The 14231-nt window shown below is 49.2% G+C and overlaps 6 protein-coding genes across 6 annotated transcripts; 4 read left to right on the forward strand and 2 right to left on the reverse strand.

Annotated features, from left to right (window-relative positions):
- Positions 1–71: 71 nt before the first annotated feature.
- On the forward strand, positions 72–2270 carry N7510_006670 (Zn(II)2Cys6 transcription factor; the record flags this gene model as incomplete). The annotated part of the gene is made up of 2 exons (XM_056978595.1): positions 72–1516; positions 1583–2270. 2 exons carry the CDS (start codon positions 72–74, stop codon positions 2268–2270), a joined length of 2133 nt encoding a protein of 710 aa, XP_056831638.1.
- A 395-nt stretch (positions 2271–2665) lies between these two features.
- N7510_006671 (uncharacterized protein) lies at positions 2666–3602 on the reverse strand (the record flags this gene model as incomplete). Its single annotated transcript, XM_056978596.1, has 2 exons — positions 2666–3045; positions 3104–3602. The coding sequence occupies 2 exons, from the start codon at positions 3600–3602 to the stop codon at positions 2666–2668; spliced, it is 879 nt and encodes a 292-aa protein (XP_056831639.1).
- Positions 3603–4945: 1343 nt separating this feature from the next.
- Positions 4946–6124, reverse strand: N7510_006672 (putative cyclase; the record flags this gene model as incomplete). Its single annotated transcript, XM_056978597.1, has 4 exons — positions 4946–4993; positions 5053–5555; positions 5629–5706; positions 5797–6124. 4 exons carry the CDS (start codon positions 6122–6124, stop codon positions 4946–4948), a joined length of 957 nt encoding a protein of 318 aa, XP_056831640.1.
- Positions 6125–6880: 756 nt separating this feature from the next.
- On the forward strand, positions 6881–8398 carry N7510_006673 (uncharacterized protein; the record flags this gene model as incomplete). Its single annotated transcript, XM_056978598.1, has 1 exon — positions 6881–8398. The coding sequence occupies one exon, from the start codon at positions 6881–6883 to the stop codon at positions 8396–8398; it is 1518 nt and encodes a 505-aa protein (XP_056831641.1).
- Positions 8399–11740: 3342 nt separating this feature from the next.
- Positions 11741–12603, forward strand: N7510_006674 (class II aldolase/adducin family protein; the record flags this gene model as incomplete). Its single annotated transcript, XM_056978599.1, has 2 exons — positions 11741–11987; positions 12050–12603. The coding sequence occupies 2 exons, from the start codon at positions 11741–11743 to the stop codon at positions 12601–12603; spliced, it is 801 nt and encodes a 266-aa protein (XP_056831642.1).
- A 567-nt stretch (positions 12604–13170) lies between these two features.
- Positions 13171–14130, forward strand: N7510_006675 (uncharacterized protein; the record flags this gene model as incomplete). The annotated part of the gene is made up of 1 exon (XM_056978600.1): positions 13171–14130. One exon carries the CDS (start codon positions 13171–13173, stop codon positions 14128–14130), a length of 960 nt encoding a protein of 319 aa, XP_056831643.1.
- Positions 14131–14231: the final 101 nt, after the last annotated feature.

Below are 14231 nucleotides of genomic sequence, written 5' to 3' on the forward strand. Positions count from 1 at the left end.
CTCAAGTTCTTGTTACTGTTTTCCTTGCCTCTAGGCCGGGTTTGATCCCAACGCGATTGATTCTAGCGCTCATGCTTGGAATAGAAGGCTCTGACTTATCTGCCCCGCCGTCTCGGAAGCGGCAGAGATCGTCTATTGCCTGCCAGGCCTGTCATAATCGACGGGTCAAATGTAATGCGGCGCAGAAGGGACTCCCATGTACTAATTGCGAGAAAGCCAGTAAGGACTGTCGCTTAATCGTTTCCAAGAGGAATCAGAAGAGGCAGTCTCTGCCTAGCCCATCTCCTTTGGAAGCTCCCAACGACGGTGGGAATAGCGATTCTCGCGATTCGGTCAGCAATTATCCAGTCGTCGAGGAACTCGTCACCGGGAGTCAGGATGCAGAAAAAAGCCAGCCGTCAACTGAAGGAATAGAAACTCTGTACGCCAGGATGCTCGAAGATTCTGCGCCAGCTGGATCTCACCGAAACCTCGTGCGGCCCAGAGGACATGTGATGTATCTCGGGGAAACGTTCAATTTGACGTACCTCCTGCAACAAATCAAGCCCGAGTGTCGTGCCAGTTTGCGAAAGCTGCATTTCCCGTTGCCCCTCGATCTGAAAAGGAGACCAATTGGACCACCCAAAGACGACGACGGGGCGATCATATACGCGCTCCGGTCCCAAGGTGCCTTCGTGCTGCCGTCGACGACTGTATGCCGGCAACTGTTCCGCGACTACTTCCATTACGTGCATCCTCACTATCCCATTCTGGACCGAGCAGACTTCGCCTGGCGATTCGCAGATCCAATGAACCCCTCATCTTATCTGTTGCTCCAATCGGTGCTTCTGATGGCGGTGGGGCACTGTGACCGTGACACCCTGCAGGAAGCTGGCTTTCAGTCCAGATATGAGGCGAGGTTGACACTCTATAGACGCGCAAAGGCATTGTATGATGCTGATCACGAATTAGACAAGGTCACCATTGTACAATCAATCTTTCTGATCAGCTTCTGGTGGAATAGTCCCACTGATCAAAAAGACACTTGGCATTGGTTGGGAATTGCCATCTCTCTGGCCATCACATTAGGGATGCACCGTTCCACGAAGCATTCGGATATGAGCATCCGAGATCAGCGGCTGTGGAAAAGGATCTGGTGGTCATTATTCACCGAGGATAAACATGCGGCGGCGGCGCTGGGGAGACCGGTCCATATCCATCTAAAGGATTGCGATGTGGAGCCGCTGGAAGAATCGGACTTTGAAGAAGAAAGTGATTGCCCTGACTCTGAGATATGTGGCTCGCCGCGCCCTATTGAGATTTCCTACATGCTACATCTCACGAAACTTTCCAAAATTGGCGAGCAAATCATTCAAACCCCCTTCCACGCCTCTAGCCGGACAGATACTGAAGCCGTGGGTACTTTTCAGGCTTGCGATGGTTTGTTACAGGACTGGGAAATTACTCTTCCAGAGGAGCTTCAGCTGGCGAGACGTGATGGATGTTTATGGCCCAACATGCTATATATTGCTTACAAGTTAGTTAGGACTGTTAATCTCACCACTGGTTGAATTGGTACTGATATAGCGCTTCATAACTCTAGCTGGTTCAAGGTACTTATGTATCGAACCCGGACGGCAGAAAATAGCAGCTCTAAGGACGCGCAAATGTCATCTCACCACCTGGCAATGCGTGCCGCTGATCAAATAATCCGTCTAACGGAAGAAGTGCTGTCCAGCGGACAAATCCATCACTGCCCGGTCCACATCGTACCTGGGCTTTTCGCTGCGATGGGGATGCATGCTGTGGATATAAGCTCTGGGGATACTGTCCGTGAGCAACTAGGATATGTCAAAATTGAGTTGTCTATGATAGCGCTTCGAGAATTGCAGGACACCTGGCCTGTGAGTGGGTGGATCTTTCTGCTCTTCTCCAAGATACTGCGGCGGATACGCGAGCGCGAAAACAAATTGGATCACAACACATCGAGACCCGGACCTCAGGCCAACCCTAAAAGATCCGATTCGAATTTGCATACGCGAACACCACGAGTGAACAATATATTCTCTAGCGGTGGTGAGATGTTGCAAACAGCTGCCTGCTCGACAACGTTGTCTGAGCCAAACGCAAACGGCCTGAGCTCAAGGGTGTCCTCCTGGGACACAGAGACCATGTCAATCCCTGTCAACTATCCCACTGACTGGGATGAATTGATTGGTGACGAGATGTGGACCGAGCATGATTTCGACATCATGTTTGAATCCGTGCCGGCCAATCGAACCAGCTTGTAAGAGTCATCTCCTCTTCACAGAGACCATAGTCAGTTGCGGCAAGGGGAAGAAAAGATGTATTGGCAACTGAGAAAGGAATTCTATTTGTATCTAGGTATTTATAATTGTGTGGGAAATCGTAATCGATCTCTTTGTGGCCAATCCGTACACACGAGAACTTTTCATTCCCCTCCTTATAGAATACAAATAGCATTTGGGGGACTTGCAATTCCTCCTGGGAAGTTGAGAGGTGCGCTCGTGAAGAGAAAGCTCCATCGTTGGTGTTTTCTGCACGTCTTCGCCAGCTCCTCCAAGTCAAACATTTCTCCCACTGGCATGCCAAATAGTGCAATAAGATTATCATGGAGGCCTAGTTCGATCAGCCTTTTCCCCTTTAAACATCCGTAGAGAATGTTCTACTTACGGTATATCTCATCCTTTGCCGGCCACGCCTCGAAAGCATTTGCATCTCCCCCAACAGCGGCCAAATGATGGTCCCACATCCAGGTGACGGTTTCTTGAGTTCCTACGACTCCAGCCCACGCCTTTCCCTCTGCAGTTCCGCTTACGCGCTCTTTTGTGGAAGCTTCATTGTACCATTTGACAAAGCCGGATCGGATGAGGAGAATATCACCAGGGCGAATTTCGGTCCCCTGAGCCTTAGCGACCGCCTCCAGGTCTTGCACCGAGATTTCGTGATATTCGACCGGCGAGTAATGAATGCCCTTCGAATCCGCCCAGGAAAGGTAATCCAGCAGAATTCCACGACCGACAATCCCTCCACGCTCGGTCCATTCTAACGGCATTGGTTAGTCGAGGATCCCATTTTTCAAAGAAACGGGTTGAGCATTTACTATCGATTCCGTTCCTCGTATTGCTTCGGTTGTCTCTTATATCGGCGGTCGTGACTCCATTGTAGTACAAGCCGGTGGGCTGGTGAGCCCAATGCCCTGACAAGCAATCGTCCCGTAAGTAAATTTCTTTCGAAACAGCAGTGCATTTGAGATACCCACGGAATCCATCCCATTGACTGCCACTTTGAGTGTTCATGTGGATCTCATCGTCATTGCCTTCCCAGTCCGGCAGCGGATGGATCTGAAGCTCTGGTTTGCGACGGTTGGAGTGAGGCGTGGAGCATTTGTCCAAGGGCCAATTGATCGCGACACTGATGCCTAGCTTGACCTCCTCCTTGGCCTGCAGGACGCGGTCAGGAGTCAGGAGGTTCAAAGTTCCAAGTTCATCGGGTTGGCCATTGCTGTAGGAATCCCAAAACCCCCAGGTACATCCATGAGGCATGCCGCTCACACTGGGAATCGCTTGATACGAAGGCAGGGTCTTGTCTTGTTGGGCCATGATTCCTTCTGTGCCCCTAATTTCGAAGCCACTTGCCTCTTTCCGGCTTCTTTATTCCTCTATTTATTTCTGTTCGCGGCGGGAATTGCGACTAGCACAGCTCAAATATACGGGACCTCTCAAGCACTTTTCCGCTCAACCCCCACTTCGTTTTCGGATTTCGGCTATGACAACACAGCAGACCGATGCATTTCTTCGGCTATTGCTTTCGATACCGAACGTTAATTTATCAAATGCCCCCTTTTTTTATTTGCAAAATCCGTAAATAATCTTCATCCATCTGAGGCCTTGGGCTCTCACCGATGCAGGGCCATCTCCGGCGGTCGTTCGCCGCTCTCCTACTGTGCTAGGCTCTTGCTCTCAGCAATTTGCAGCGCAACTTTATATTCCCCCAATCGCTGTCTCTTCATGAACTAGCGGACGAGCTGTGTTGCCTTAGTCAGGTCTCGTAGAGCCATATCGAAGTCACAACTTGTTCGCATTGCGAACGGCAATTCACTCTAAGCGATAATTTTTTCTAAGAAGTCTGGTCGAGTGATCTTTCACGCATTCGTAGGCTATGGATCTCCCGGCCAACTCTACCAAGGCAACCAGTTCAACGATAAATTGTAACCGCGCATCGAGCATCGACAATAGGCTTCGATTAAGTGCACTTTTACTCTAGGACTCCGTCTGGAGAGGATGCAATCATCTTCGAGCTCGGCAAAGTGCAGAGTCTGAATTCATGATGACGCTCCTGCATACCGTATTTGTCGGCTATAGATGCTTCTCTATCATCCACTGATGAGCCTATGAACGTACCAATAACAGAGATCCATTGCTTTCCACTTTACTAATCCGGTTGATCTCTGGCCAGAGCCGAATCAACGAGTCGCTAGGCAATAATGACCATGGATATCTCCGGACGCAGTGTCAGAGCACCATATTAATCACCTTCTTATCTAATGAACAAACCAACGAAGTCAGATCAATTGATGCACAATATCTTCAATCTAGCACCAGATGCATTTGTCTGATCGTCTGACCTAGCCTATGGTCTGTAGAGGAATACGAATCATCATCATTCATTCTCTCCTGAGACTTTCCGGCTCACACATGGTATCCACTACCTAGACACAAATTGAATGGCAGGAATCAGGTAGGGTATACACTATATCGACATAGCAGCTTCACGCATGTGGAGAAAAGTGCAATGCCAGACTTTTCTAAGTGCTATACAGTCTCATATCCCCCACCCCCACCCCAACAATAGCCACAGCCAATCAAAGCGATAGCCTATCCTGTCTATCCATCTACTTGTCAGTAGCAGTATGTAATGCTAGTCTATATGTAGTTTCCTCTGGTCACAGGATTGCCATGGCGTTGGGCGGACTTGCCACACCACCGGGGACCTATCACGACCCATGTCAGCAATTGTGACAATTATATATATCCCAGATCATATACACACCTTCAGAGGGACACTGGTAAGAAAGAAATGGTGACGGCCCTGGGCTTTCAGAACCTGTGCCAATTCCTCCAAGTAGAACATCTCCCCGATGGGCATTCCCCAACCAGCCAGCAGCCACTGGTGCAGCTGCAATTCATTGGTCCAGATGGGACTTTGCTCAAAGCCCGGCATGTCACCGGCGACGGCAGCGAAACCGTTCTCCCAGAACCAGCGCGCAGATGCCTGTGAAGATTCCATGCCGATGAAAGATTGGTTCTTTCGAGCAGGCATGTCAGCCTCCTCTGTGGCACTCAACGCTTCGTAGGCAGCCACAAATCCCGAACGAATGAACAGGATATCACCCTGGCGGAAAGTAATGCCCTCCTCGTCGGCGAGCTGCTGTAGATGCAATGCAGGAATGCCGTACTTAGTAAAGACGTCGACCGCAATGCCCTGTCGTGCTGCCCAGGCTCCATAGTCAAGCAGCACCCCCCGGCCAATAACACCACCATTCTCAACCCAGACTGGCAGTTGAACACAATCAGTAACTCACCTCTTTTCTCCATTTTGTTTCTCGCGTATCCAATTAAGACTTACCATTGATTCCCAACGTCTCGCTTGACGATATCTCATCTTGTGTAACACCATTATAGAACTTCTTCGCGTCTTGGTACCCTATTGTCTCATTGAACAGGGTTAATTCAATCATTTGCCTTTGCCAGTACTACGAACATATATATATAAAGAGTGTTTGGTAGGACGCACCAAAATGCCTTAGCCCATCCCACTGCGTTCCGCACTGGGTGTTGAACAAAATCACATCGTCGTTCACCGTGCGCGGGGCCTTGTGCTGGATATGGTGGTAGAAAATCTGTCGATTGAAGAAGGGATGAACGGGTTTACTGAGTGGCCAGTCAAGTGACACTCGCTGGCCGATCTTGATCTGCTCGGATGCTGCGAGCCGCACCGTCTCGTTCGTGAGCAGATTCAGGCGGCCGAGCTGGTCGGCTGCTCCAAAAAGCCCCCAGGCATTACCAGGAGGACCGTTCTTATCCAGCGGTAGCGCATCGAAAGGTGGCAGTTCGATGGACATGTTGGTGTGTGATGGAGATATATGGCAATGGTCAGTGCATACGAACAATATAGGATAGTGTAGCTGGCGATGAGAGGAGAGTAAAAGAGCAAATAACGTTCATGCAGAACTAATAAAGAGAGTAGGACCACATAGCAAAAGAGAAAACCTCCAAAAAAGTTCAAGAGGCCCCTATTGTCGCAGCATCTCCGAGCGAGAGACAGACGGAGGAAAGCCGATGTACCGACGGGAAAAAGTCGGGGGTGGCGTTGAATGCAGAGTTAGGTGTTTTAGAGTGCGTGAACTGTGACTAGAGACAAGTATCTGTGTCGTAATCAATGACTACAATTATGGTCTAGCAGGCGCTCCGGATAAAAATCCAGTCATGAATGGAACGCGTGTCCCGCTCCTAACCCTAACCAGAATGTGGAGAGGATGATCATGAATCTCGAACACCATTCAGTCATCTGACTTCGGTATATATTGATTAGTTACACAGTGAAAGTGTCTTCAGCCAGTGAGTCTGTTCCCTCGAGTCCAGATCTCGAGTCCAGGTCCAACGATCCGACACCGACAAGTTGGGATAACAAGGAAGACTGATCCGTTCAGGCTTTTTTCCCCCAACCGCGAACTCTACTCAAAGCATTTATTCATCATTTGCTTGTGCCTCTCCTCCCAAAAATTCTTCCTCATATATAGATAGGCAGTATAGGACATTTTCTGTCCCCTTACAATCCAAGGACCAGATCAGACTAAACAAGGGAGGAACGAGAAGATATGAAGAATCCTCTCCGCCAAGTCACTGGCCGGCCGCTGCTCTACCTCATTACTGCCACCAGCTCATCCGGGTTTTTGCTCTTCGGATACGACAACGGTGTGTTCAGCGGCATAAATGTTCTCCCTTGGTTCCTGCAGACGTTTTCCACGAGCATTGACATCTTCAGCACCATCAATGCTATCTTCCTTGTCGGCGCCGCCTTGGGTGCCTTCATCGCTTTCCTGGTTGGTGACCGTCTCGGTCGCCGCTGGACAATTTTCCTGGGCTGCACTGTGGGAGGAGTTGGATCGATCATTCAAGCGACCGCAACAGAAATCGTCCAGCTCATTATAGGCCGGATCATCTCAGGAGGCGGAGTCGGCGTGCTGACTTCGACTGTTGGCCTCTGGCAGGCTGAGACGACACCCAGTACCGTCCGTGGCCGCTACATGGCGATGGAGTTGTTCTTAGGTGGTTTCGGCAATCTTCTGTCAACTTGGATCAACTATGCATTTCATGGCATCGAGGGTCGTCTGCCCTTCATCTTTCCACTGATGTTTCAGCTCGTTTTTATTCTTGTCACGGGCTCCCTCATACTCCTGCTTCCGGAATCACCGCGCTGGCTGGTCAAGAAAGATCGGATCGAGGAAGCCAAAGTCGTGATCAGGCGCCTCCACGGGAACCTCGGGGATGCAGAGCACCATCCTGACGACGATACAATTTTGCAAGAGTTGGATACTATTGTAGCAGTGGACCGGATAGAACATGAGTCCCCAGAATCTCTTAGGGGTGTCTCAACCAACAGTGCTATAGGAAAGTTCAAACGCGTCTCCCTAGGGGCCTTAGTGATGATCTTTCATCAGTTGAACGGAGTCAACTCCATCTCCTACTACGTACCGACCCTAGCTACAGACTTTGTCGGTGCGTCCCGTTCGGAGGCTCTCTGGATCAGTGGGCTCTCCTCTATATGTGTGGTTCTATTTTCTATTATTCCCGTGCTCTACCTCGACCGCTTCGGTCGTCGAGTGTTCCTGTGGTTCCCGACTTGTCTGCAGGGCATCACGTTTATCGTCGTGGCCGTCTTATTCTCCAAGGCGCCGCCGATGACAACTACTTCCAGTCCCCACAACAACTCCTCCGGCATTGCTATTCTTTCTTTCATCTTTGTCTTCTTCGCCATCAACAACGGCTCCTGGTTCGGCACCACCTGGGTCTATCCTGCCGAACTAATGCCGCTCTCCATGCGCGAAAAGGGAATGGGATTCGCAGTCATCTTTTACTGGCTCTTCGACTTCATGATGGTTGAGATTACCCCCATTGCGCTGAGTAATATCGGCTATCGCTTCTATATCATCCTCGCGGTCTTCAACTTCATCATTGCGATCGTCATTTATTTCGTCTTTCCGGAGACGGCCAACAAGTCGCTTGAAGAGATTGAGTTGGAGTTTGTGCAATATAGCATGGCGACGAAGGTTATTGACGAGGCAGTTCCTGTAACGATGGCCTCCGTTCCATTGCCGGCGATGGAAATAGAGTAATCTTGCTTAGCCAAGGCGAAGGATAATGTCAAGCTCAAATTTTGTTTTCTAAGCTAATCCAGCAAAGGGGCAAAAGAAACAATGAATCAAAGCCAAGAAATATTTGAAGTGGTTCATCTTTCCCTCTATTAATCAGTATCGTGAGGTCGTGTGTTTTCTCTTTAAAGCTCGGATATCTGTTCCCGATCCATTCAGGACTTGATGACTGGAGTGATTATTGTGAAGATCTGAAGGCACAAGCCGGGATCATGTGATCTGTTTGTCGCTTTTTGTTGCTCTCTTGTATATAGTCTGCCCGTTTCTTTTCCCTTTCTGTTTTTCTTCTTCCTCCAGTTCGAAGATTCTTGTAGAATGTCACTTCTTCTTCTTCTTTTTCTTCTTTTTCTTTGAACCGGACCTTCAGAAGTCAGATGAAGTAGAGTTATCTTACAAAGTGCTATGAGGCGCCGAAGACTCACTCCTCCCAGATATCGTATTGGACATCTTCGGAGACCAAGTTCCAGAGCATCTTTGAACCCCCGGCACGCTTCCAGTTGGCTTGATCTCGCAGGAAATTTCGGACTGCGATGACATAATCTCTTCCAGTCAGGCCGTTGACTGTTTCGACGAATGCACCCACTTTTTGGGACATGAATACTCCCAAGGTTCCGGCGACTGGTGGTACGGCTATACGACAAGGATAAATTAGCTCGGAGTAAGTTATTAGCACATGAACAAGTGTGACACACCATATGAAGTCCCGCTTATCCCAAACTGACAAATGCATCTGACAAATGTCCCACAGGAAAAGACAGTGATTTGGTCACCTCCTCGGGAACCAGGCCAAATACGGCCGTCTCTGAATGCGTTACCGATCACGATCAATGGAAAGCCGATTTTTGCCAAGCCTGAAGGAAGGGAATCTAAATGATCATCCCCATCCTCTTCATTGTCAGCAGCCACTACGGCTGGCACGCCTAGATCAAATAATTGATTAAGGTAATCCTCCTGAGCTTTTACAGCCGGAGATTTGAGCATTTTAAGAAGCGCCATAGGCAATTCAGACCCAAGTGACATAAGAAGAAGGCTTTTCCCCACACGATCTGGTTTTGATCTGACATCATCTAGGGCCGCCTTCATACCCTCGGCAACACTTGTCAATTCTCGATTCCCAATGAGAACAGGCACTAAGTTTCCTTTTTTAGACGCTCCGTATTCTGCACCTATGGCTAAAGAAGCGACGCATGTGCTATGATCAGTAGGTTCTTCTGCCGTACCCATCAAACTCAAATGTTTATATATGTCGGTCTTCAAGGGCTCCTGTAAACGATCTGGTGCAAACTCCTAAATTCAGATATTTAGAGCTCGATCAGGATCGGTATTGGGTCCGGGATTCTCCTACATCTTCGTAGTCTGGCTTGACTCCCTATGTAGATATGGAGTCAGTAAGGGATATGGAGTAATGAAGTGGATCAAAGAAACCCTCACAAATTCAAGATGATAGATATAGGTTCCAATTCCGGCCTCGATGGGATATACGAATCCAGGAATGCATGTACCATCGTCTCCTTCAGGCGTGCCGATAGAGATCAAAGCTGGACTAGCGCCTACCTGCCAATCGTAGACCTGGACTTCCCCCGTTTCAAAGAGGTAAATGGAAGAAAAGGGTCGCTCGAATTGACCAGCCGGTCGGGGTCAGGCACGGCTCGGAAATCTTTAACAAAGTGACTTTCGCCGGCATGGGCAACGTCTTATTCCTTTTCAGCTTGTTCAATTGGGAATCAGTCAAATCAACTGTCCACCATTTTAACTCGTTGTCGGTAGTCCAAGAGTAAATATCGGACAGTCCAGTAACTGATTTGATGGAGTTATCGAGGCGCTGCACTAGACCCGCATCCGTCCCATCTTTAGGAGTAATAACACACGGGGTCTTAATTTGTGATCGTTCCACAAAAGACGACGTGGTTGATTCCATAATGTTTGGATTGGATACAGCCCAGGGGTTAAAAGCTAAATACCCGACGCAGAAGCTGAAAATCAAGGAAAATGTTACCAGACGCATTATGGACAAGGGATATATTAGTAGAAAGGTGGCAGGAGTAAAGTAACGTACTTGACAAAAATAATTCTCATTAATATGCCTAGAGTCAAAGCCTCGACGGGTTTCACAGCGCATTGACGCTCATAGTGCTAAGCGGCGGCATCGGCCACTACAAGAAGGATTGCTGCTGGCCCCTAGCTGATCCTATGGCTTGAATCCTCCATCTTCCAAGTGGTCAGATGGGACAGAAGGAAGCGTAGAAGGAAGGGTCCGCGCATGCTAATTAATCCAATGAAGAGCGACAGGGGAAAGGGGAGGAGCGAGGCAATGGGGAGAGCAAAAGGACACACCGATGGAAACGATTAACGCTATCTTAGACAGTGAGCAGGAGAAGGAATCGACGGAGCCTAGGTGCTAATCTCAGACACTGACAGCTAAGAACCTTGTCCTCTGCCCCTAGGACGAGTGCGACACTAAAATGGCTCTCACCGATTTGTCACTCGGGTGATGACCAGTACTGGCCAATGGGGCAATAAGCTTTGGAAGGAGTCTTGGGTAAGGGTGTTCCGTATCACGTGCTGCCACATGGCTACCTGGCTAATAAAATCAGTGGAATGTGCCGTTGGTGCGCTTCAGGACGTGTAATGGACCCCCGAATGCTTTGACAGTCTCGAGATCCCATCGAAGACCAAAACTCTCCTCTCTTCCTTGGCCAACCCCGCCTAGCGCCGAGTTTTGTCCTGTGAATCTCCATGACCTGCATCTCGAGCTGTTCCGCCTCTCCCCACCGGCCCTGGTTACATAGCGTCGACACTAGGTTTGCCATGCTCGTCAGCGTAGAGGGATGGTCCGCACTGAGCTTAGTCTTCATCAGGGTTCACGTCCGTGTCCACTTTAAGAACGAATTTGGAGTAAACAGAAGTCCCACTCCATTGCAGTAATACATTGCCCGTTCATTCCGCAAAATTTTCTAAAAAAAGGTTATATCAGTGGAATGGATATTTCTATACCCAAAATAAATGTGGTGTCGTCAGAGCCATAGCAAGAGACCGTTTTCATACAAAGTAACTCCATGGGTTCTCGGAACTGGCTCCCGCTCCGGCACAGATCAACTTCCATCTCCCCGGATCTGCAAATGACAACAATGCTAAGGGGCAGAGGGGAAGACCTGCCACTAATCAGGGATCTATATAGTAAGATTTAATGATCTGACCATCCCTCATTCTTCAAGGATCTCCCCCAGTGACGCGGAATTTCGCCAGATATCGGGGCTAACTGCATTATCAGGCCTGCTTGCTTTTCCTTCCAAATGATATACGAAGATGGATGATTCAGAACCAGTGAAGCCCAGCCAGGTGTCCAAGGAGCTACTCCACAGGTACATAGATGGTTGCCACATCCTGCACCATTACGGGCTGGTTGATGCATATGGACATCTCTCTGTTCGGTTGTCTGCGTCGACTTTCTTGATGTCTAGATATCTCGCCCCTGCTCTTGTGGCATCAGTGGGTGACCTGGTCATTTACAGGATCAAAGACGGCCAGCCTGTAGCTGCTGAGTCGCCAAGAGGTCAGTCACTTTATACTTGATCAGTTCGCGATTGGCGCAAACCCAAATAACTCGCGGCTTAGGGTTCTCGGAGCGATTTATCCATTCCGAAATCTACAAGGCCTACCAGGGTGTCCAGGCAGTAGTGCACTCTCATTCTCTCGACGTGGTCCCGTTCTCTATCTCGGCTACGCCACTTCAGGCCTGTTTCCACATGGCCGGATTTTTGGGTACGGCTGTGCCTATCTGGGATGCTGCATCTGTATACAAAGATCATCCAGCCGACAATCAGGATATGCTTGTGAAGAATGTGAAGTTAGGATCGGCGCTTGCCCGATCATTAGGCTGTAACGGTGGTCAAGCAATGGGCATACCCAAGCATCCTGTGGTGTTGATGCGCGGCCATGGCTTCGTGGCAACAGCACAAAGCCTTGAAATGGTGATATTTAATAGCATCTACACGGCTCAAAACGCCAGAGTCCAGCGGGAAGCAATCAGTCTTGGAACTGAGATACAGGTATTTAATGAACGGGAGGCACATGACACAGGCTCAACAACAGGTCAAGGAGCAGTAAAGCCGTGGCCGCTTTGGGTGAATGAGGTATCGAACGAGTCGATATATAAGAATCTAGTGTGAATGAGGATCGTTCAGCCCTAGTTGAAGTTGTAATGAGAAAATGAGACATGAATACTTGGATTTGAAAGCCCCCTTGAGCGATTTCCCAGTGACGTTATTGTAAGTTGATTTTCCTAGTCTAATAAAACCTAATAAATAATTTGTTCTTGAACACCAGAGACTTATTTGAGTGATACTTTCATGGACAGGCTGGCGACGATACTCTGATACCTGATTTACGCCCCTATATTTTCGTCCAGTAGAGTATCTGAAAATAATTAATTCAGAGTGACCGTATACCCATTGTATGTACAGACGTACCTCGTTTGCCATGAACAGGATTATGTCACAGGGATTTCCGGTGATAAGACCGGGAGGGACATGCACGGAGAACCGGAAAATTCCCGCATCAGCCGTGGGATGTCCCCGGGCAGGGGTTTCAGCGGTGTCAGTGTTAGTCTCGAGTTTAGCTGGCTATATTGCTCTCATGTTATAGATCAACTAACCGGGCCGTCTGCTCGTCTAAGAGAAGATCTGTCCAGCATGCCGCCGCTTACCTGTAACTTCGCCTCCTCACTCTACGATCGAATGGTGCCTCTTGCGACTGGGGAGGTCCAACCGGCTGGCTTGGGTGTCAACTTCATTGAGGTGCAGCATCCCCGTGATGTCTTTAACCGGATGGTTGCAAATCGTGAGTTCGATGCATCAGAGCTTTCTTCATCAGAATACATCACCCGCTATGTTTCTGGGGATCGATCGTTTGTCGCCCTTCCCGTGTTCGCCTCAAGGGCCTTCCGACATTCGTTTATCTGCGTCAATACCAACACGATCAAAGAACCAAAGGATCTTAATGGCAAGCGCGTGGGTGTGCAATTGTATACTATGACAGCCGCGGTGTGGATTCGAGGTCTTCTCCAACATGAGTACGGCGTTGACTTGTCTAGCATTGAATGGGTGGAGGGGAAGATGGAAGGGCCCGGAAGCCACGGGAAACCATCTTCGTTGCCCCCTCTCAAACCGATCAAAATTACCCAGAACACCGACCCAACCAAATCGCTCTCTGACTTGTTGGAGTTTGGAGAGATCGAGGCAACGATCGGCGCTGATATCCCGGAATGTCTGGGTAAAGCGAGCGCGCCGCATATCCAACGTCTATTCCCCAACTTTAAGCAAGTTGAGATGGACTACTACAAGCGGACAGGGATATTTCCGATCATGCATCTGGTTGCCATGCGACGGGAGTACTACGAAGCCAACCGGTTTGCCGCATCGTCCCTGTTCAACGCGCTGAATGATAGCAAGGAGATGGCGCGGAAGCGGATGGAATCCTTAGGGGCGCTGCGCTACATGCTCCCCTGGCTCTCGCAGGATCTGGATGAGATCCGAGACGTCTTCGGTGGTGATTGTTGGCCTTACGGAGTCGCGGACAACCGGAAGACGTTGGAGGCGCTGGTACAATACCTCTATGAGCAAAGTATGATCGAGATAATAATTCCGATAGATGAACTCTTTGCTCCTGTCCGCAAGGTCAATTTTAGGATCGGTTGACAGGGAGATCTTATTTGCACGTGGCTCGTCGTCAGTTAGGTAGCTGTTATGCTTTCCCCCTAAGTAGCTTCCATGGACACTCTCTTCCTGGCTCTTTTCTA

The sequence above is a fragment of the Penicillium lagena genome, assembly GCF_028827675.1.
Source record: "Penicillium lagena strain IBT 129212 chromosome Unknown utg000005l_segment0_segment0, whole genome shotgun sequence".
In the NCBI taxonomy this organism is placed as follows: Eukaryota; Fungi; Ascomycota; class Eurotiomycetes; order Eurotiales; family Aspergillaceae; genus Penicillium; species Penicillium lagena.